Source organism: Thunnus albacares, chromosome 21, assembly GCF_914725855.1.
Source record: "Thunnus albacares chromosome 21, fThuAlb1.1, whole genome shotgun sequence".
Lineage (NCBI taxonomy): Eukaryota > Metazoa > Chordata > Actinopteri > Scombriformes > Scombridae > Thunnus > Thunnus albacares.
The window spans coordinates 27934379-27959158 of NC_058126.1; the positions used below are offsets into that span (position 1 = coordinate 27934379).

Below are 24780 nucleotides of genomic sequence, written 5' to 3' on the forward strand. Positions count from 1 at the left end.
CCACCTATGTATCTAAAATGCCCACCATGGCCCGTAGGAATGTCGTAGAGAGATCGAACCAAAACTAAATTATTCGTCTCATCAAGCCCTACAAATCATTTGCTGACACCTCTGACCTAAATCCAACAGGAAGTCCGCAGTGTGCTGATCAAAGTACGACTTTGTGCTAATTTTGGACCTTGAATAAACGCTATCTCCTCCTAGGGCGTTAATGGTATCGGCTTTAAAGTTTAATACATGACTTATCACACTGTGCTGAACAAAAGTTATTAAAAACTTTGTAATAACTTGAATGGTTTAGATCTAGTAAGCCCTGAAAGTTATAGTGCGACATTGCACCTTACAATGTAAACCAATGGGGAGGCAATCTCTGGGCATGGACTTTGTGCCAAACTGGGGCATCTGACGTCTAAACTATAAGTCAGACCACTTTGGGTAAAGTAAGATTTGTCAGCCCAGGTCTGAAAACATCTACATGCCTGTGACCTACTTACTCTTAGCATTTTTGAGGTGCTAGTGGTGCTCGAAAACTCACGAAACTTTGCGCATGCATCAGAAGTTGCCTAACTTGATATCTGATATGGGTCTTTGGCATGGGTGTGGCAAAATGGCTCAAGAATGCCTTACTATTTCACTTGTGTATGTCTACAGGCAACAGGAAGTAAGGCCTAAATGACACATAGTTCATCAAATGTATACATTTCTAGTAAGTCATCTCTAGGGCCACGTACTGCACACGGAAAATAATAATTTACCCATTCACATAATGTCCGATTTTCCTGAAAATTCAGAGCCGTGTCAAAAGACAATTCCATGGCTGCTGCTCCCTCCAATGCAGCTTTAATTTTTCTTGTTTTCAACAATACAAGCTCTTTAAACCTGTTTTCTAAAATAGACCCCTTTTCAGTGCCAGCTTGTTATGATATCTGTTGTGTGTCTTCGGTTGCTGCCAGCATAGCATGTATCTGTTAAAATGTTAAATGTGCTATTTTTGATAGATCCGTAAAAAATTTGGGGAAATATTATCACTGGACTATATATGCTATTATAATGTAGTCCTCCAGCCCATCTGATGAAAATACTATTATATCCTTATAATATTCCTATAGTTGTACATCATCTGTGCCTTCCACATAGCCCTAAAAACTCTATGAGCCACCATGGAATAAATACATTTAAATTGAATTTAAATTTGTTCACTATGCCACTGAAGCCTCACATTGCTGCTGTGCAAAGCCACTGTGCAAAGCCGATGCTCAAAGCCTTGACAAAAACAAAGTAATAATAAACACATTATCCTTATAGTGCTATAGGGCTGCTATCAGGCTCAGTGTGACCATCTGCTCTGCTCTATCGCAAGCCATTAATTCGACATCATGCACCTCCATGTTTCTTCCTTCCTGTGGTCAATCAGAACATGCTTAACTGTCAGACATATACGGTGTGATTTCAGATCAAAACCAACAAAGAAGACATTAATGACATTAAGTCTCATGGAGGTGGAGTTTCCCCCGAAGTCAGCAACAAACTGAATCAGCTGGATACCAGGGTAAGAAATTAGGAGCTAGTTCGTGGTGGATAAAACATATTTGTGTGTTTACAATAAAAACTCTCTGAATTCATTTGTTCAAATATAATTTTCTTAATATTGTGAATGCACTAAAAGCCATAAAAAATAAGATAATAAAAAATACATTTTCCATGCTCTTTCAATGTTTTCAGGTGTCAACACTTGAGAATAAAGTAACTGCACTTGAATTGGTAAGATATTTTGAAACTGTTTGTAATGGCATGAGATGGTTCAATGCATGAACGTTTCTCTCATTAACTTTCCTTTCCTCTTTTCTCCTCCAGACAGTTCAGAAGGTGTCTTGCAGCAGTAATCCTTGTCAGAATGGAGGAACATGTTTGAATCTACTGAATTCATATCACTGTGTGTGTCCCAGAAACTGGGCTGTAAGTTCTATACTTACATTACATTGCAGGGGCAGTTATTGCAACTGATATGTATTAACTGTAGGCATTAATCAATACCACATGGTATCAATAAGCAGATACCACTACTTCTTAAAATCTCAAATTCGAGTCAAATAAAGCCCAGCTGGCAGACTTCATGGCAGCTTAATTATAGTAAGCCCCAGACTAATATTACTCATGTAAGCACAATATCAACTAATTTTTTTTTTTTTTTAAATAGACTTTAAGATGAAACCAGTTGTATGAACATTCAGATGGTCTAGTTTTGCACACATGTGGCTGCTAGATAGAATCCCAGCCAGCTGCATCTGGATGATCGTACTGTATTAATGAATAAAAATCAACCATGAAAACCATCATAATTATTTGAATTCCTTCAGACAGGGCCTCAAAATTATAAATCACATGGGACCCACCTTAAGGCTCTTACCACTGTAGTTGACATTAAGCTTTAGTAGTACATCCCCAAAAAGATTTGCGTTCAGTCATATAATCATTTTACCAAAAACCAAACAACATTTGGACAAATCTCATCTAAGGTACATACTTAACATACTGATTCTGAAGCAGCTATGAGTGTTTCTCCCGTTTATTTCTCTCTTGGTGTGTGTATGTGTGTGTGTGTGTGTGTGTGTGTGTGTGTGGGCACGTGTGCATTTTCTTGTGTGTTTCAGGGTCCTAATTGTGAAACAGATGTGAATGAATGTCAAGTGTATTCAGGAACATTTCAGGGTTGTCAGAATGGAGCAACCTGTGTCAACACCCCTGGATCATTCATGTAGGTGTTATAGTCCCCCTCCAATAACAAATGTGTTTCACTGTGCAGAAATTTTAATGATACAAATATATTTGATATATTTGGTTTAGCTATGCAGATTTCACATACTCTTTATATTGGCAAAATAAGTCATGTTACTTAAGAATTTTATTTTCTTTCAGTATTTCACCAAAGAACTTAAGTGCACACAGGTTAATTTACCATTCGTAGTTTTACAAATTCTATAAATAAATAGAAATTTCATGAGGAAGCTGAACAAAGAAAAAAAAAAGTACAAGGAAAATGTGAATACAAGATTATGTGAAACACCTACTTTCAAAAGCCCCTGGATTCGACTTGACCCAAAATCCAAAATGCCCAGTGTGTTGTTAATCAGTATATCTTTTTACAATTTAGTTAAAAGTAAACTGAATAATGAAGCAAAAATGAATGCTTAAATATATATGCTTTTAATGATCTTTCTCTTTCTTTGCAGTTGTAACTGTTCTCCAGAATGGTCTGGGACTCTCTGTACTGTGCGTTATGACGACTGCAGAAATGAAGGACAGGACCTGTGCATACATGGCACATGTATTGATGCAGACCGGATTACACCAGGAGAGGTAACTAGTCTACTTGGCACATTCAAAAAATATATAGCAGAATCTACAGTATTAACTGAACAGAGAGGTTGTGAAAATCCACGCTATTAGATTGAATTAACACTGAAGGTAGTTTTTATTATCTGTGCAGAGCAATATAACCTCTGTGATAACAAATAATTTCAACTGCAGAAAAAGAGAGGGGAAGAACATTTTGATTTGTATTATCTTTCAAGGTAGAACAAAATATTAATTGTTTTATGATAAATTGTATTTATACCTATATGGTACAGTATAATGGAAGCATTTACAGTGATTAATAAATGCAGAGTTGTGAAGGTATAAAGAAACAGCAATATAGTGATATTTTAATCATTGGAGGGCGACAGAAGGGATATATACTGTTTATTTGATTGGAATGGACTATGTTAATTGCCACTTATTACTTATTCTAAGATTGAACATGTCAATATTCAAAATAGTTTTGCAGCATCAATAGCAGCAAGTGATGTCATTTAGCAACGGTTGTCTGCCAGTTCCAGGATTTTTTTCTCAATATTATTGAATTTTGTTGTAACTGTCTGATACTGCTGTACTATAGATGTGATTTGGTTGACAGAATTTTCTCATTGTGTCCACGTTTTCCCAATAAACAGCCTAAATACCAGTGTATTTGTGAGAGTGGCTGGGAGGCTCCAGCTGGGAGCCCAGCCTGTGTGGCTGATGTTAATGAGTGCAACCTACCCAACAAGCCTTGTTCTACCAACCCTGCGGTTCCCTGCTACAACACCCAGGGTTCTTTCTACTGTGGAGCATGTCCAGCTGGTAACTCTCAATATCACAACTCATACTGGGCCCTTTTTTAAATGAAGTGTGGAATGGAAGAGATATCTGTCAGTAGAGCAGGAGTGGCTTCCCGCTTTGTTTATTATAACATAACAATAGCATAACAGTGTGGTAGCACAACAACAGTGAACTGAAACAATGAGCCACATTGTTGTAGATTTGTTTTGATAATGATGATGCTTTCATCCTTTTCCTGTGATCTTAGATACATTTTATAAATAAGTATATTATAGTTGAACACGGTAAAATTAGTAGTACACAGCTTAAACATCACTGTCTTCAGCAAAGAATAGAGTCATTATTTGAAGCATATTTGGGGTTGTGTACAGTATATTTATATATGGGCTGCTTACAATCATACTTTTGGAACTGTGACTCCTAGAGAAAAACAAAAAATAGATAAAGATGATAATTGGATCTAATTCGATTGACCAGTTCTGGGTGTACCAGCTCCAGTTGCTCAGAATTTTTTCACTCTATTAAAATTGCACTGATCTTGCTCTGGCCCTTTTCCAGATGATGGTATCTCGCTGTGCAAGGATTGCTTACTAGGTGGCCAATATGTTGGTACTTGTTTTTGCATGCACACAATTGAGAAAAAAATCAATATTGTAGTTTTTTGTATTAACACTGTTTGTGTATATATATTTCTATGTGAATGTATCTTATTGTATAGCCTGAATAGATGGAAATTTGTTCTAATTACCTCTACTATTTCTTAGGTTGGCAAGGCAATGGCTACAGCTGTCAGGATGTGGATGAATGTTTGACCAATAATGGCGGCTGCTCTAATACTCCCATGGTGCAATGCCTGAACACCATGGGCTCCTTCCACTGTGGTCCCTGCCCTCCAGGTATGAGGGTAAAAAATAAGCATTATGACTGCAAGAGTAACTGTTCTATGATACTCTGGATGACTGTTACAGATATTATGTAATACCTGGATATCCATAGTACGTATGTGCAGATCAAGACCATATACCAAAAAAGTCACTCATCAGCTTTGTTATGCAAGCAACATGATAAGGGAACCTGACATCCAGCAGTCATCTCCCACAGAATCTTCTTGTCAAGACTCAGAATGGCGATGAAGTCTGGTTATCATCCAGAATTCACAGAACTATAGTTGCATTCATAATTTTTGTTTCTATTGGAAACAGCTCACGGCTACAGTGATTAAAGGCTTATATGGATCAAAAAGCTTGGGACAGGATCATTCCTATACAAATGCTGTTTAAATTAAAGCCGCAAACAGCATTGGTCGGGACCTCGCACTCTGGCCCGTCGGGATCAGTTCATTTTGCTTTTTAAAAATGAGGGACATTTCTTACAAGTGTGGTGTGCTTTTGTTTTGAAAGTTTGATTGAAATGTGTACTGTCAGGTGTGTAGAGACAATAAGTAAGTGCAGCTGGACACTGAAAAATACTCATATATTTGAATGGAGAGTGTGAGCGGACCCACACCTTTTTTAAGATTTACTGTTTCCACATAATTTTAGATACAAACTTCATTTGAACTTTAAATGAATCACGAAACTTTGACCTACAAATCTTGATTTTTACATGTGTTTTCTATCTTTTACTGTTTTTGAGATATCAGAGTGTGAGTTTTAAAGTCTTTTCTTGCTCCTCCTGTGATTTTATGAGTGTGTACTGCGGAATGTTTCACAGCACTGAGGGAGTGAAATTACCAGGAGCAGTTGGAGAGCAGGATTTTAGAGTACGCTTTTTGTGAAATATCCTCATAAATCCCATGACCAAATCTTACATTAAAAATCATATTTTTGTAGGGAATTTTGTTGCGAATCCATTGGTACAGGTTTGAAAGTGGTCAGACTTATAATTTAGACATCAGAAGCCTTTGTTTCACACAAAGTCCGTGCCCATAGATTGCCTCCCCATTGCTTTACATTGTAAGGGTGATGTGGCACTGCAACTTTCAGGGCTTATCCAACTTTTTAACAACTTCTTTTCAGCACAGTGTCATAAGTAATGTATTAAAGTTTGAAGCCGATACCATTAACACCTTTGGAGGAGATGGCGTTAAAAATTTGATTTGGCCAAAGTAACGGGATTTATGAGGAGATTTCACAAGAAGAGTACTTTAACATTCTCCTCTCCAACTGAGAGGGGAGAGAGAGAGGAGGGAAGAAAGGGGCGGAGGGGTGTGTGCCACACACAGTGGAGGCTGGTCCATAGAGGCAGAGGAGGTTGATCCTCCTCTATTTTTTGAGAGGCAAGAGGGAGATCAAAATATAAAAAAGAATATTTGGTTGAAATAAACCATTACAAAATCTCAGTATTATTTACAACATATTTTTTCTCTCCTCTTTGGAAAAGACACGTAAAATGATGCTCCAAGGGAGGACGGCCTCCCTAACCAATCAACAACCAGAATGCAATATTGACATCGAGTTGGTCCAATGATAGTTTCCAGAATTCATCTTCAATTCTCTCCACTGTAAGGCAGAGTAGCAGCAGTAGATAGCTCCTTGCGTTAGCCAATGCAACAGCTGACTTGTGAATAGCAGGCTGAGGGACTCTTCATACATCCATTGAAGGACTGTTAAGGACTGTTGTTAAGCTAATGGGAGAAATTATCTGGACTGTGCAGCGCAGCAGGACACCGCCAGGGAGCGGCTGGAGAAGCAACCGGAGAAACAACCAGGAGAGTTAGCTTGTTTGTCATTGTTGCTAATGATATCAGACTGGTTAAACAGCGGCCATAAAATTTTGTTAACTAACAAACAAGATGACCAACAGCTACAAATGGACGTTATGACATGAATACTTCACCTCCATGATAGAAAGAAGAAGACATCAGATAACGTGAGTCAGATACAGCTTCTCTCTCTCTGTCTCTTTGGTCGCTAATTTCATCTCTGATGGTTAAATGTCTCTCTGTGTGGCTGTTGTGTGAATTTATCTCCTTAACAAGAATGCAGCAGAGATATACATATAATGTGTTGTGAGTAGTTTACTTGTTGAAGTTACAGTGAGATGTAACTTGGAATGATCCAGTTTTTAATTGAGTACTTGTTCAGTCATCTGTTGATGTTGTATGATTAGTGTGCAGGAGGTCTAGCTTCTTGCTTCTGACAGTTTCTTTAGTTTGTTTTTAAACTGAGCCGTATATTGAGTAATAAGCTTAAAGTAACTAGAATAACAAGTGTTAACTAGTGGTGTAACTGATTGTGGTTGATCCGTGATTCGTACGGATCGCCCCCCACAGTTCGGCAGGTATATGAACTGCGGATTAATTGCAAAATTTAATGTCTCATTTAAGACAAAGTAAATAAACTGCTGTAAGTACAAGTCATGGGCAGACAGCGTGTCGCTAACAGGGATTTTGAAGGGTAACGATCAAACCAGCATCTAACGGGTCTGAAGTGACATCTGTAGGTATGTTTACACGCTGTTTGATGTGCTGCAGCTGTGCAGCTAATTAGCATCTAGCTGCTAACTGACGTTAGCGGTGAATGTTTGTTTGGTGGCTCATTCAACAAGCTGCAGGACAAGACGTGTATTCATGTTTTTAAAGTATCATCAAGTTTTGATGATGTGGACACAGGCTGTTTCATACACTAGCGTGTTTAAAAGAGGAAGGCATCATGCCTCATATTGCAATAATTGAACATTGAATATTTTATAAATTTTATTTTATTTTATTTAAACATTGGACGTCTTAAATGTTGTTTTCATTTAAGACCATGGGCAAAAGTTCCTTGCTGTTTCTTGCTGTATGTGTGTTAGAGAATAAATGGAAAACAAAGTTTTATTTGTTTGACTCAAATCCGTGATATGACCCGAACCGTGAGTTTTGTGATCTGTTGCACCCCCACTGTTAACATGTCAGCTTTGTAGACTATATTTTGTATGTCGTGCACATAGTTAAGAGTGTGTAAGTCATGTATTTGATACATGCATTAATACTTTCTTATGTGAACCTACACTTTTAGATCTGTGAATGTTTTTAGTATTCAATCTTTCTAGTATTCAGCACTGATCTGTACCTGTATCACATTATAAGCTTTGTGGTACTTTATATATTTCTATATACTAGGAAATACATAGGGAACACGTATAAATCATGTGATATCTTGTCTGTTTTTGATGAAAACATAAATCTGTTGTCACAATAGAACAATACTATAAATTTGAATTTCACTTTGTTGGTAAAATCACACATGTGAACCACTCCACAGCTAAAATGAGCTCTTCTTTGTTTAGAAACAATATGTATATGCTAAATGTCTTTAAAGAAGCAGCCTTTACACCACTCAGGGGTTTTTGTTTTTAAAAGCAAATTGTTTTATTGGCATTTAAAATTGCCCCCAACCCCTCCAATTTCACCAGGTGGGGGACAATGATACAGTTTCATGTTGGTTTTCCTCCTGACAGTACACATTTCAATCAAACTTTGACCACCTCATGTGGTTTAAAAGTCTTTACTTTTCTAAAAATAGACTTGATGAAAATTAGGAAATTAATTTGTTTTACACACAAACTCGTCAAGAGTTTTCAATTTACTAATTGAAATTCAAGTGAATGGGCCCAAAACTTGCATCATTTTGATGACACAGGTGTGAGCAAGGCAGACATGTCTCACCCTGCAGAAAATTCTCATCCTCACACCGTTGAGATTTGATATTTTGCCATGACAGAGGAAGTTGCTATAACTTTCTTGTAAATGCTCCAGTCTGCACCAAACTTTACATGTTTGATAAATCTCCTGGCCTGAACACGTCTATATGACAATATTCCATCATTGATGCAACCTGGCTGAATAGCGCCCGGGTCTGAAGACATCTACATGCCCATGACAGAGGCCCTTCGATTGCGCCGTGCCCGACAGGCGTGGAGGCGCGAGAGTCCGTTTATCGCTGCTTACAGCTTTAATTATCAAGTAGTTCGCTTACAGTGTTAATTTGGGCTGTTTTCATACATGAAAACACATGGGTAAAAATGTTAAAATGCTGTAATTCCAGGTATCAGGTACAGGTATCATACAGGCATATAATTAGCGGCTGCGACACCATTATCAGGTGTTGCGGCGCACCTCTGTAGGGTTAAATGTGCTTATATAGCCTAGTGCCATCCACCGCACACACACTCACACACCGATGGCGGCAAGCTACTGCGCAGGGTGCTAGTGCAGCCATCAGGAGCAACTTGGGATTCAGTGGCTTGCCCAAGGACACTTCGACATGCGGACTGGAGGAGCCCGTATCCGCCGATTTCCCGATCTCCCGATTACCTCCTGAGCCACAGCCACCCCGGGTTGTGCAGGGGTGCAGGGTGGGGTTTAAAAAGTCTTTATTTGTAATTCCAGATGAATCTTTTATCATTAATTCACAAATTAAAATTGAAGAGTAGCCCTACTAAAGAAGCTCCACTAGCTCTGTGATAAACACATTTCATTTTCTACAACTTTGCCACAGTAAAAGCCTCCTGTTAGTTTGTCAGTGGAAAGCTTTTAAGCAGCAGCGGCAACAGAATATTTTATGTTTTCATCAGCAGTAGCAGTTAACAGTAGTAATATTAAAAAAAGGACCACAATATCTTCATGTAATCCTAGACTGACTCCATGATGTTGAGATCAGGCTCTGTGGGGCCTTACCGTCTGTTGCAGGGCTCCTTGTTCTTCTTGTTGCTAAAGATAGGTCTTTATGACTCTGGCTGTAGGTTTGGGGTCATTGTCATGCTGCAGAGTACATTTGGGACTGATCAGACACTTCCTGGATGGTACTGCATAATGGATAAGAATCTAAAAATCTAAAGTGCCTAAATTTGCACAGTATGTGTGTGTGTGTGTGTGTATATATATATACACATAACCACCACAGCAAGCCACAATCTGAGTTTAACTAGAAATAAAAACTAACTGCCATCATCTGCCTGACAGACGGCTCTTGTATTTCTGCAGGTTATGAGGGAGATGGGAGAAGATGCACCCAGACCAATATCTGCACTTCCAACAACGGAGGCTGTTACCCATTAGCTACTTGCTCCTCCAGCCCAGGTAAAAACAAACATATGCATGATTGCATTACTGCTTCTGACTGTGTGTTCTCTCAACAGAGCCATTTTACACTTACATACAGCAGCTCCCATCTTCACTTTATTCTGCATCATAACAGAAAACAGAACTACAGTAAGGTAAAATGTGTTGTATACAGTTAGCCTATGATATAATTCAAAGTCTGCATCACAGGTTGCTTTTGCTTATCGTCATATTTTCAAGCACCCCTGTGCGCATGCAGTGTTGTCAACTGCATGTTCAACATTAAGAAATCTAAAATGACATCATAATTTTCTTTCATTCTCCTTGATTGTTTTCCAGCCCTATTGTCCAGAAGCAGCTTGCTCTGAGTCTACATGTGGTTACAGGTTACAGGTTTTTTGTTTGTTTGTTTTGGTCAATTAATAGGATAGATAATAGAAAGCTGAAGTCATGACTTCACGTCCTTGGTTCCACAGCTTAACTCAACACAATCTCTTTTTTAGTGTTTCTTTCATCAGTCTTTCTGAAAAAATGAAGTGTGTTCCTGGGTTTTTTTTTCCATATCTTCTGACCGCTACAGCAGTTGGTATCAGAATTTTAAAACTTTATTTTCACAAAGTTAAACAATGATCATGTTGTGGGCACAAAAAAACTACAGCCCCCATGAAAAGAACTGCGAGTGCAGCAGCATGGGTACTTGTCATTGTAACTTGGTTCCATCCATATCCATAAAATTCATGGGCGTTTTTCTCTAAACTCATTGTTTATGTTTCTAATTGTAATCTGTACTGTGTAAAGACTTGTACAGTGTCCTCTCTGTCCTGCTTACAGACATTACAGACATGTCTGAACTGTTGCGACCCCTCCACTCGCTCATGGACTCGTCTCCTCTGTTGAGTCACGTTGAGCCTACAAATATATAGGACTTGTGGGAAATTGTATTCATTAAAGGCTGCTAAAAATAAGTATTAAATAAACTATGATATTTGATGGTTTTCCAGAAAACTCCTGTCCTTATCTAAACATATGAAGTGAGCCACACAACACACTGTTGAGAAAGGTTCTGGTTTTTACTTATTAGCAGAGTTACAAATGTCAATTTGATTTTACATGATGCTGATTTACACAGTTTTCTTACTTCTGGAACAGAATCTGGAAGTTACAATGTGACTTTGGCTCTCAGTTGTGTGGTGTAGGCCTACTTTGTCTTGCTATTACTGTACATGGCACGTCACCCTGATTGTCAGATTGTCATAGTGCTCTACTGTAGTGTGTGTTGCATATGCTACACACAGCTCTCTCTCTCTTCCACACATCAGTGAACACTGACCTCTGATAAACTGTAATTAACTTCTCCAACATGGCTGGCTATACAATACAGGTATCATGTAATTGGTGCAGAGCTGCCTCTTTTACTTTTATATTATTATAAATAATATAATAAATATATTAAACATTATTAATGCTGGGGAGGGTCTTGGTTTTTTTTTTTAAATAAAACAAATTCAGACCCCTCTTAACCCAATATAGCTCTACTTCTTACAATGTCCAAAATAACAAACACTTGTTCTTTTGTGTACAGATAAGTCTCTACTATTTTTTATCTACATGTAATATAGAGTATATTTCACACAAGTGCATTTTACAGATGAGATGTGTAATGTGGGACATGACCATGTGTTCTTTTTCTTACTAAAACCACACCCACCAGGCTCCAGCCTCCCTGTATGTACCTGCCCTCCAGGCTACATAGGCAATGGACATGGCGCGACTGGCTGCACCCAGACCAGCAACATCTGTCAGACCAACAACCCCTGTGTCAATGGACAGTGTGTGGTAAGTGTGTGAGACTGTGTATGTAAGCCGCCTCAGAAATGTTGGGATGCTGATTGGCAATAACGACAAAGATAACTTAATGTTGCCTCTAACTTTATCTACAATGATAATTTCAAAGGACATCACTGGTAATATTCTATATTTTCTTATAGTCAACAAATTCCATGAAAAAATAAAAAAAATAATGAATTGATCTACTAACAAGTATTGTGTATGTGTCTAAAACCTGATATACTGTATCTTTTTCCTCTATGTCGTAGACCTTGGTTGTCCAAAAACCAAAAACTGTAAAAGATATGATGAATCACATCAAACACACACTGTAGTTTATTTTGACTAATTGCACTATTCCTACCTGCTTGAGTAACATTTGCTAAAACTACAGTCCCCAGCTGTTTTAGGAAATTACTGAACCTTTATTTAAAAATGAAACTAAATAGTTGCGAGTTGTTTTTAGAGATGTAGAAATAACTCTAGCCTTATCATTTAAATGTCAATGACACATCAGTCACACAGCACTGATACTGACATTCACCTGTAATTATTGTTTACAGTATGTTGTCAGTAGACTTGACAAGCATTAAATAGTTTTTAACATCTGTCATATTGCATCTGCCCATTACTGTGGCTGTAGTCTGACTCAGTCTTTGAATGCTTCATAAATCCTGCCTTGTATCTGTGTTAATGATATTCTCAAGAAAAGAAAACAACAAATGCATAACTGAAATGCAGATGAAATGATTAGTGCACTACTGCTATTACAGGCAACCACCACAGCTCCTGGCTACAACTGTAATTGCAACTCTGGCTGGCAAGGAGTGAACTGTGACCAGAATATCAATGAATGCTTGAGCAACCCCTGTCAGAATGGAGGAACCTGCACTGATGGCATTAATGGATTCACATGTACTTGCACTGCACAGTGGACTGGCCCACTCTGCCAGACTTCACAGCAAGGTATTGGCAGGACAAGAAGATATGCAGGGGGAGGTGAGGGGCAGGTGTAAAGAGGGATGGGCTGAGAAGAGGTGGAGAAACGACAAGAAAAAAGATGAAGAGAGTAGAAGGACACAGGGAGGAAGAAGTTGAGGGATGGGCTTGATAAAGAGTACAGCCTAGACCTGCTCTATGTGAAAAGTGCCCTGAGATGACTTTTGTTGTGATTTGGCACTATATAAATAAAAATTGATTGATTGATGTATTGTTAAATATTTTATCTTTACTCATACAATCATAATCATATAAAGACTATGTACTGTAATCTATTATTCTAAATATTATGCTCATATTGTTGTTATTTGTATTCTTGATTTTTTTTTTTTTTTTTTCCTCTGGGTCAATTTTGGGTTTATAAACCACTGAGAATTTCAGAATTATGTTGCACTGAATGTGGAAAAAAATGTGAAAATTGCTAAACCTAGTACTTGGTTATACTACTAGTTGAGGTTAGTTTAGCTTTAATCCTAATATGCTGTGACTAAGTAAAGAGAGTACTCTTGATGTAAGGAAAACATATGTCTACTGGGAGATAACGCAACTAAATAAAGCTAGTAAAAGTAGGGAGCAACAATGTGCAGGATTTCTGATTCAGTCTCCTAAAGACCTGTGATTAAGACTTTATGGTGTTCACAAACAAGTTGTTACCAGTTTAGGTCACTGTAAGTGTGTACATGTTTTCCAGAGTGTGGAGGTTACCTGACTGGCCCTGCAGGTTCCTTCAGTTATCCCAACACCCCAGGTCATGATGAATATGATCACCAGGTCAGCTGTGCTTGGGTGATCCGTATTGACCCAAACAAGGTATGATTTAGTCTCTCTTATTTAGGTGAAAGAGATTTCCTTTGTCCTTTGTTCCTTCTGTCATTTGTGTAATTTCTGTCATGTTATATCTGTCTCAGTCATTCCATTCTGGACAGGTGATGTACAGGCGGTTCATTTGAGCTTTTCAGCTAACAAAAAACCCTTCTGTGTAGGTTCTCTAAACCTCCCTCAGTGTTTCTGAGTAGGTTTCACATTTAAGGAATGTTTTTATGCATGGATCATGATGTTATAAGCATTGGTGGGATCAAATTACTTTTTCCAGAAACACTGCATTGGAAGCACAACATTTTATTTCATATTACATATGATGGTCAATCATCATTGTGTCAAACATTGTGTCAAACCAGTGAATGCTCACTGTTGTAGCTCAATCACTTTTGGAGTCTTATTTCTGGTCAGCAGATGATACTGGCATTTGAGCTCAAGTTTAGAATTTACCAACTTCTTAGAAAATGATCTGTCTCTTAGGTTGCTGGATCACAAAACCTTGTGTGCTAGGTAGGTAGTGCACTGTCATTTAATCAGTTGTTTGCTGAAAAGTGCTGCTTGTAGCAGATGGAAAAAGGGTTGCTGAGAGTGCTGAGGCCAACTGAACCATAGAAAGTACACGTTTGTGTCCTAATACCAAACTAATGAGCGAGAGCGACAGAGAGAGATGGGAATTGTTAGTGCTAGTGGATATGAATATATTTCAAATGGACCAGAATGACAGAAGTCCTTCAAATCCTGTGTTTTCCCTTCTTTAGATCCTGCGCATTACCTTCCCTTTCTTTGACCTGGAGGGCAGTACCAACTGCAACTTTGACTTCCTTCAGATTCATGATGGGGACAGTGCCTCTGCCTACATGATTGGAAAATACTGTGGCCAAAATAACCCACAGGAACTCTACAGCTCCCACAATGCCCTGTATTTCTGGTTTCGCTCTGACCACTCCATCAGCAGTGGTGGCTTCACAGTTGCTTGGCAGTCTCAGGATCCAGGTATGAGTGTTTCATCTATTTTGGTTTGGTTAATAATGAGAGATCTTTAAAAAGACTTAAAAACACTCACATTTTATTTAAGGTCATAAAATGTTTTTAAAAATTTTGACATGACACTAAGGGCCCTATTTTTGCACTGATGCAGGCTGAGAAGCACAGTGGTGCACCAGTGAACCGCTATTTCTCTTCAGTGCATTAGGGTTATTTCTTCAACTGCATTGGTTTGGTATCTCGGTGACTCGCTGATGCATGACAGGAGGAGGAAAGACGCAGTAGAGGGTGTGACAACCTCAATCTTGTAGCATGGTGCCCAACAATCCCTGGCACTGAAAGTGTCAGTAACCTATTGTTTTTGAAGGGATTATTATTATTAGGGCCCGAGCATGAAAGTGCCAAAGGCCCAATGGTCCTGTGGAACTGAAAGTGTGAGGAACCTATTGTTTTTCTAAAGATTATTATTATTATTGTTATTATTATTAGGGCCCAAGCACGAAAGTTCCAGGGGCCCAGTGGTCCCTGGCACTGAAAGTGCGAGGAACCTATTGTCTTTTGAAGGGATTATTTTATTATAGTTAGGGCCCGAGCACGAAAGTGCCAGGGCCTGGAGAGGGGTCTGGAGATGTACCAAAAAAAAGCTTTTTGGAGCCATACCCAAGTCCAACAGGAAGTCAGCCATTTTGAATCTACTTTACAAAAAAATGCAAAGTGAAGCCATTGACAGGTGTTGTATTTTAACAACTCCTCCTAGAGATTTTACCCAAGGGACTTCAAATTTGGTAGGTTACATCTTAACACCTTTTGTGATGCTAAATTGCGAAGCTTTTTAGCATTCATGGAACACCCTGCCCCAAACCAAATGAGGTTTTGGGCATTAAAGAAGTTGTTGTAACTCAGCTTTACATTGTCCAATCTGCCCCAAATTTCTCATAAGAGTCTACATTTCAGTATTTAGTCATAGCCATAGTGCCACCTACTGACAACAGGAAATCAGACTTATGTGACAAACATCATCCAATTTACATGAAAATTACATGGTGTGGTCTACACATGATATACAGCAAAATGTTGTATAATTAGTGGGTGTTCTCTAGCGCCACATAGTAGACACAGGAAGTGATAGTTATCACTTACATGCAATGTAATGCAATACAATGCAGTAAATGAAAATGTATATCCATGTCAGGTACCCTCTGATAAATATATTGCTACATTAATATTTCACTTATATAGCACTGTCTACGGGCAACAGGAAATGACACATAGATCATCAAATGTATACACAATTTCTGATATGTCATCTACCGCGCCATGTACTGCACACAGGAAATAATATTTTACTCATTCACACAGTGTCCCATAATCCTGACAATTCAGAGCCATGTCAAAAAACCTACAATAGTGATAGCACAGCTGCAGGTCCCTCGGACATACTAGGTGTGAGGGCCCGTTCATCACTGCTTGCAGCTTTAATTATTATGTTGACTTTGACCCCCCCCCCAACTGATATTATATTCTCAGTCACTATTTAATCACTGTCCAGCAGTTCAAATGGCGTAATCTTTCTCTTTTCTAGCACACTTAACATGAAACATTTAAAGAAAGTGTGTTTTCAGTGACCATAGCTGTCTGTGTTGGCAACTTTACTTACTTACTTTAATCATTCAATCATTATCTTTGGTTAATTATTACCTTAAATATCATGAATTAATAGTAATGAATGAGTGTGAAAAGGTTGCTTCTCTCCCTTTTTACTGGGCCTTGGTTTACTAGTTACTACCCTACCTATACCAACTACCACTATCACTACCAACATTAATAGTGTTTTTTGTATTAAATTGCAGTTCACTGTCTCAGGTCAGGGTGGAGGGTTTCAGTTGAGTAGTCTGTGTTTCACAATGCTATATTTTGTTGAAGGGTTTTAGTCCTGCTGTGATGTTTTATGATGGTAGGTCAGACGGTCTGCTTAATCAGTGATAATGGCAACAGGTGTGCATCATTAGCTGCTCTAATCTTTGAGTCACTTGGCACGTGTGCTCCTAAAGCTATGTGTGCTCCTAATTTTTTTCATTTAGGAGCATATGTACTCCTTGAAAAAAAAAAGTAAGGATTGAACACTGCTGTCGGATGTGTAGAAACACTAAGTAACTGGAGTGTGGCGCAGTCCAAGGGCTTCTGTCACAGGCATGTAGATGTTTTCAGACCTGGGCTGACAGGTCTGACTTTACCCATCCCCCCCCAGAGATTGCCTCCCCATTGGTTTACATTGTAAGGTGTGATGTCGCACTATAACTTTCAGGGCTTACTAGATCTAAACTGTTCAAGTTATTACAAAGTTTTTAATAACTTTTGTTCAGCACAGTGTGATAAGTCATGTATTAAAGTTTGAAGCCGATACCATTAATGCCCTAGGAGGAGATAGCGTTTATTCAAGGTCCAAAATTGGCGAAAAGTCGTACTTTCATGGGTGAACTGTGGACTTCCTGTTGGATTTAGGTCAGGGGTGTCAGCATATGAATTGTAGGTCTTGATGAGAGGAATAATTGAGTTTTGGTTTGATCTCTCTACGACATTCCTACGGGCCGTGGTGGCCATTTTAGATACATAGTTGGCGCTCTTGAGCACATTTTGACACTTTGGGGGTTCATTTTTACATTTTATCAAATATTTAACCAGACCTGATGTGCGTGCCAAATTTGGTAAGTTTTTGAGCATGTTTAGGGGGTCAAATTTAGGGTTGAAGTGGCGTCTTAATAAATAAAGAATAATAAGGAAAAAAAAAACACACGAAATACAATAGGGTCTTCGCCCTTTGGGCTCATGCACATCAGGTCTGGTATAAAATTTGATAAAATGTAAAAATTAACCCCAAAAGTGCCAAAATGTGCTCGAGAGCGCCACCTATGTATCTAAAATGGCCACCATGGCCCGTAGGAATGTCGTAGAGAGATCGAACCAAAACTCAATTATTCGTCTCATCAAGACCTACAATTCATATGCTGACACCCCTGACCGAAATCCAACAGAGAGTCCGCAGTTCACCAATGAAAGTATGACTTTGTGCCAATTTTGGACCTTGAATAAACGCTGTGTCCTCCCAGGGCGTTAATGGTATCGGCTTCAAACTTTAATACATGACTTATCACACTGAGTTATTACAAAGTTTTTAATAACTTTTGTTCAGCACAAACGGTTTAGATTTTGTAAGCCTCGAAAGTTGGAGTGCCACATTGCACCTTACAATGTAAACCAATGGGGAGGCAATCTCTAGGGATTGGACTTTGTGCCAAACTGGGGTGTCTGATGTATAAAGTATAAGTCCGACCACTTTCAAACCTGTATCAATGGATTTGCAATGAAAATTCCTACAATTTTTGATTTTTAATGTAAGATTTGGCCAAAGTCATGGGATTTATGCGGATATTTCACAAGAAGAGTACTCTGAAATCCTTCTCTCCAGCTGAGAGAGAGAGAGAGAGAGAGAGAGAGAGAGAGAATGGGAGGGGGGGATGGGTAAAGTAAGACCTGTCAGCCCAGGTCTGAAATCTACATGCCTGTGACAGAAGCCTTTGGACTGCGCCACACTCCAGTTACTTAGTGTTTCTACACATCTGACAGCAGTGTTCAATCCTTACTTTTTTTTTCCAAGGAGTACATGTGCTCCTAAATGAAAAAAAATTAGGAGCACACATAGCTTTAGGAGCACACTGAAACATGTTCAAGTAACAGTTTCTTAAAGAAAACAATTCATTACATACATATTTACAATTTATCACATACATATTTAAATTCTTTCTGTGTGTGTGTGTGTGTATGTAAATCACAATTTATGTTGTTTTTAGGGGTGCTCGATTATGGCAAAAATCATAATCACGATTATTTTTGTTCAATATTGAGATCATGATTATTTAACATGATCACTTTTTGACATTTTTGCCAGTTGCCGATGTTGATATATGCACATATTTTTTCCCACTTGGCTGAGGAGACTATTACACATGTAATCATATATTGTACTAATGATCAAGAAAGACTGTAGCCTATATGAGGGAAGAACTCAGGAAGACTGGAGTTCCGGAGCTCAGCATTAAAACTTTAATGGACCTGCCATGAGGGTGGAGCAGCAGTTTTTTTTTTTTTTTTAGTTTATTAGACAGACAGGATTAATGTGTAGGATTTAATCATTGGTTAGTAGTCCAAAGGGGAGGGTGGCAGTAATGCACCTAATATGTTGGTTGCTGTTGGGCCTCAAACCACGAGGTCACACAGAGAAGGCCTACATGTAACCTGTGAGGCCTGACCACAAGATGCTTTTTCTTTTGTTTCCCCCGAGACAAAGGAGTAGCGCCAAAATGCTGCATACAGACAATGGGACTCCATTGCAAACTCCATTTCCAAGGATGCTTTGCGATTTTCACACCTCAGCAGGGAACAGTCAACATATAGTTCCTCATTGGCGGAGACGCACCTGCACAGCGGAGTGTCCTGATGACGCAGCCATGACATCACTGCCCCTTTAAAATGTGAGCATGCCCTGAAACACACGTCTTTCCCATGTCACTGAGCTAGGGGTAACTTCCGTTCCTCTGTGAGTCAACTTGACTAAAGGGGGTACTCCACGCACATGTTTTCCCCTCATCGAAGAGAGAGACCGCTGCTGCAACCAGCGTCCTCAAATTCCCTCAAAAAGGAAGAAACAAAGTTACATCAGGAAAACGTGGAATGTCTCTGCCCCGCTCGTCTTCACCGAGTCAACTCTGCTGTTCTCTCCGCCACGCCGCTGAGAGCCAGCTGCCGTGCTTTTCGCTGACCCTGCGAGAACGGTCACCATCTGCATCTGAGCTAAGGACAAAGTTGGACATTAAGATGAACTACACACACATCCTGCTCGCTTTCTGAAGCGACCAAGTAAGAGGCATACATCTGGGCAGAGGCAGTGTTAGTTGTGTGTTCTTTTCAGCATCAGTTGCTGTTGTTTAGCATTTAGCTTTTTAGCTTTATTGCTACTGTTCTTGTTGTGTGAGTTGACAGACCGCCGAGTCCATTTTTCTCTGCTTACACTTAGGAGTATTTTAAGTTTGCTGCCTGTTAGTTTCGTTCACCACACTAGACTGTTTTGGGTTTGTCCCTCTCGGGACTACTGCTGTGTTTGTGCCACCGTGAGTGAGAAAGTAAACTGCTTTGTCGATCAGAAACCAGACAACGTGCGTCACAGACTGCCGTCCGTACGTGCACTGTCTGTGGACAAAAGAACCACTTCTCCCCCTTTCACGATCGCTTTCCCTCCTCCCTCTCATGCGACTAACACACACGCGGCCGCGCACAGATACACGCACTGACATCTGATGGTCAGATAACATCGGACAAAGCTTTGCTTTGTCTTTCCTTATCCGCCATCAGACACGTGTCAGAGCAAGACGCTGACCACCAGGCAGCATTATCTTGCTTTTGTCTAGCCAAGACACCGCCATACTTCTGCCATTCGGGTCTCGCATGACGTGACTTCCTCCCACAGTCACGTCCGCGTCGCAGACCGGCGATGTCATCACATCAGGCCCAGTCGCCATCTTGTCTCGCACACACACACATGCATTCCCCTGCATGTGTCCAACCCTGTACATAGCTGTTGTGTCTTGTTTGGTAGAATTAGATTTTAGAATAGTTGTTTATTGAATGAAGCATTTGTTAACTTTGTTAATTTTGCTAAGTTTAATAAACACTGTTATATCTTTTAAAGAGAAGTTCTTTTGTCATTATTGTGTGTAACATATTGCGAAAAGTGGCTGATTGAAGGAGTCAGAGCTCGAATTCAACCCTTCTTTGTTCACCCTTGAATGTTTATCTCAGATATTAACATTCTAGGTGAACTACCATTTATGAGACTACCTTGTTTGGTTATTGGTCCCGGTTTCCGGGTGGTGTCTCGTATTTGTTAGTTCATATTAATAATTCTATTGTTATAATTAGTTAATTATCTTTGATAATTGATAATTACTGCAAATAATCAACTGTGTTCCTCACAGATCCAACAGTTGGTGCCTGAATTATTGATTAAGGTTAACAATATCTTGATTTCATAATTCATAATTATCTGTGATAATTATGAATTATGCTAATAACCAAACGCACCACTGTCCATCCCAACATTTCCAACTGCTGTGAGGAGAGTAAAATATTTTTCCAAACAGAGTGGTACATCCTGTCAGCCGCGGGATTTCCTATCTGTGCAGCTGAACACAGCAGCTCCTCTACGGACTATTTCTCCATGATGGTCCCGGTGTTTCTTCCACAGGTTTCACTTCACTCAGCTGGCCGACAGACCCGCTGGTTTTTCCCACTTTAACCTGAATAACTAACCAGGGCTCGGTGGACTGGTCGGATCCAAACAGAGAGCCGGGGCTAGCTGAGAGCCAAGTGGAGGCTAACTGGTTGTGCTTCTTTCCGATACAGAAGGTGGTGACGCTCCACTAGCCTTAGGAGCGTCACCACCTTCTGTATCCGTTGTTTCAACTTTAAATCCCTCTAGCGTTTCATATAGTGTTATGGTTGTAATTTGTAGTCGCACAGTGTGCGAGTAAATTATTTCTCCACTTCACACATATCTATTTTTAGGGGCAAATGCGAGTGAAATACTCACACTGTAGAGCTCAGTGACAGTACACATTTCAATCAAACTTTGACCAGATCATGTGGGTTAAAAGTGTTTACTTTTCTAAAAATAGACGAAATATAGGAAATTAATTTGTTTTACACACAAACTCATCAAACTCAGGGCCCGTTCAACGCTGCTTGCAGCTTTAATTTTTGTTGAATTTCCCAGGGTTCATTTTTTGCCTCTGTTTCAGTTTGTTAATAAATATCTCAGTTTTTTTGCAAATATCTAGCCTGCCAGCTAGCTTCTTTAACATTCCTTTCAAAGTTTCCAGTGCCAAATAACATCATCTGCCCTTTATATGCGGTGGTGGCACTACAATATCATTACTATTATTTTTATTATTATTAATATTATTAGTTCTTCAGCTTTACCCACCAAACCCTAAAAGCAACATTGTAATGTTTACAAATGTGTAATTGTATAAATATACAACTACACCTGTAATTCAGTCAGGTTTCTACCTAAATGTGCTGCCTGTGGTCTAGCTTATAAAGGCTTTTGTATGAGAAAGTATGGTTGAGATGTTCATCCTCTGAGATCTCTTTCTCATCTTAGTCTGTGGAGGGGAACTAACTGCACCCTATGGCAACATTAACTCACCTGGTTACCCTGGAAACTACCCACCTAGCCGGGACTGCTATTGGAGAGTGACAGTGGAGCCCAGCTTGCTCATCACCTTTGCCTTTGGGACTCTCAGCCTGGAGCATCACCCAGACTGCAACTATGATTTCCTAGAGGTGACAAATGCTGTCATATACAATCAGTCATTTAAAAGAGAAATTACTGAGAACTGAATAGACCCAGTGGTTTTACAGCTAGATTGTGTGGGTCTAATAAAAGCAGAGTTTATTTGTGAAATACTTTTAAAGCAGAGGTACCCAAGTTTCCCGTTAAATGTTTTTTGTGGGTGCATGTGTGTCAACTATGACAAAGCTATTTTAATTGTTTTCAATTGTTCAAAGCGAACAACTGCTTACCTGACCCTGTATTTATCAAACTTCTAATGATTACACTTCAGAAAGCAAAACAAGTTCTTGACTGAGTGTGAGCAATTTATCAAGTGGCTTACTCCTACTTACAACTACTTACAACTTTTAAGAGTGTCATCTCAAGTGACCACATGATGTATCACATGTATGCTGAGAGAAGGAATAGCACAATCACAGATTTATTTTAGTTTGTTTGCACCTCTGATGAATATAAATAAAAAATTAAGTGGTATAACATCCTGTCAAATACAAATAATAGGCTGAATCTACCCTATTCTTAATTATACACCCTCAATAATGTATTACTCATCATAGTCAATTATATTTTGTACAGTCACATAAAAAAACAGATGTACTCAGCTGTGTTTTCTGTGTGGTTGGACGAAATATCTGTACTGCTTCTGTACCGCAGTCATCTAGGAGAGTGGTTTGCAAATGGGTGCAGTAAGAATGGTCATTAATCATATCATTTTTCATTAATTGTCCATTTTTAATAACATTTTACCATATTACAAAAAAGGTGATATTTACATTAGCATTTTTTTATGGTAAGTAAAAGGCAATAAATATCAAAATGACTGTATTCATAGTTAATTACACTAAATCATTTTTTTATGCTGTACATGTAATCATATTTGTCTATGTTGGTAAATGATGTTAATACAGATGATTTTTCCAACAATAAACATTGTGTATAAAAACTACTTTTTCTACACAAAATTAGCTCATTTCTGTATGCTTGGATTTAAAAATTCAGTTCAGCTGAATTCTCTGCCCCTCCTTAATCATGGTGTAATAGGCAAGCGTCCGAGGTCTATTCCATATATCAGCTGCCATGCCATCTATAAAAACACTGATAACTGTAGCCTCAGTTTGTGCCTCTCACATAGAGCTGCTGGTAGCATTAGCAAGCCTGATAAAAGATGACAGAGAGGCAACATTATGCTACTCAGAGATCTGTGGTTATGCAAAAAAATTAAAAAAAAAAAAAAAAAGAAATTTATTCCTTTTCTGTGACAGTGAACACAACACAATGGCCCGCCAATAACTGTGCTATATTGAGAGCTTAACAAGATATTCAGGGCTGATGACGGTTACGTTAACCATGATAAACAGCAGGACTATGGCTATGTCCCCCATAGATACATTAACACTGGAGAGCCTCTCGTAGTAGAGCCGCTTGCTCAGCTACAGTATAGGTACCACAAATAAACATTTACAAGGGGTCATAAATATGCCTCTAGTGACTGTCAATGCTCCAGCAGACTATGTTCCCAGTGTAGACACCGAGACTCTGACAACAGCTGCTCATGGCTCTACATCACTATTCATGCTACACTAAATGGTGGTCAGTCGGTCTCCCATAATTCCCCACGTCACACACTGTGTAGCCACAAGGCCACGCTGCCTACAGTTCTTGTCCTATCCAGTCCTCTACTGCATTTTTAAAATATGCTGGGAGGGAGGGGGCGAGCAGAATTTGAGTGTGTAGTTACCCTTTAATGGTGTGTTCAGACAGAAGCAAATTTTCACTTTGTGTTACTTGTGAAAAGTTGACTGCTGGATCAGTTGTGTGTGTATACGCCCAAAACTGCCAAAATACATTACTATACATTAGTTGTAATCTAGCTAGCAATGGAAGGGGCCGACAGTGTCTGAGAGAGTGTCCCTGTGTGTTTGTGTTCTGCCTCTGACTAAACTTAGAACTCACCAGACTCCTGTTTTTTTTGTTATTTCCCTCCAATCTCTCATTTTCCCTTCTCCTCTCTGTACGTTTATGAAAGACATTCATAAAACCTGTGATACACGCAAATTATTCACAAATTCTTTGCTCAAGAAACATTTTCAACAAGTGCAGATGTGTGTTCACATAGAATTGCGTCCCCCGGTCGTATTGACTTTGTATGTAAATGCGCCACATGAAAAAATTGCTTGCATTTGGTCTGAACACACCATTAAAAACTCTGTATGCCGCAGCTAATGACATGACAACACAGTTTTTGGTTGTCATAGTAACACAACGAGCATTCCAGCTCAGGAGTTTTGCAACAGCTCAGTGATCAGAAAAAAGTGAGCGTCAGAGCAGTGATGGAATGATTTGACATGGTAAACAGAGTTTAAAGAAATGCTGAAACCTCTCAGCTTTCAAAGAGACGAGTGAATCTGAGCCAATGAGACTCCAAATGAGACTGAACACTACTCACAAACAGTTTAATGGACAAATTTTAGCTGCTTGTAGAAGACGTGTGTATATATCCATCATTGTCCGATAGCTCATTCACCATTTTGTCTTTTAGTGCTGTAAGTAAACCACC

At 39.1% G+C, this 24780-nt stretch overlaps 1 protein-coding gene across 4 annotated transcripts in view; it reads left to right on the forward strand.

The window, feature by feature from the left end:
* The window catches only part of cubn (cubilin (intrinsic factor-cobalamin receptor)), a 172891-nt gene that overhangs the window by 8565 nt on the left and 139546 nt on the right, over positions 1-24780 (forward strand). The window contains exons 3-15 of one of the 4 annotated variants that reach the window (XM_044339395.1): positions 1454-1549; positions 1723-1761; positions 1855-1956; positions 2652-2755; positions 3231-3357; positions 3993-4161; positions 4905-5036; positions 10109-10204; positions 11898-12022; positions 12787-12979; positions 13704-13822; positions 14590-14824; positions 22032-22213. In XM_044339395.1, the coding sequence (XP_044195330.1) occupies positions 1454-1549; positions 1723-1761; positions 1855-1956; positions 2652-2755; positions 3231-3357; positions 3993-4161; positions 4905-5036; positions 10109-10204; positions 11898-12022; positions 12787-12979; positions 13704-13822; positions 14590-14824; positions 22032-22213 (1719 nt within the window). Of the gene's footprint in view, positions 1-1453; positions 1550-1722; positions 1762-1854; positions 1957-2651; positions 2756-3230; positions 3358-3992; positions 4162-4904; positions 5037-10108; positions 10205-11897; positions 12023-12786; positions 12980-13703; positions 13823-14589; positions 14825-22031; positions 22214-24780 lie in introns of those variants that run through there. The other 3 variants (XM_044339397.1, XM_044339396.1, XM_044339398.1) reach the window with 3 other exon arrangements.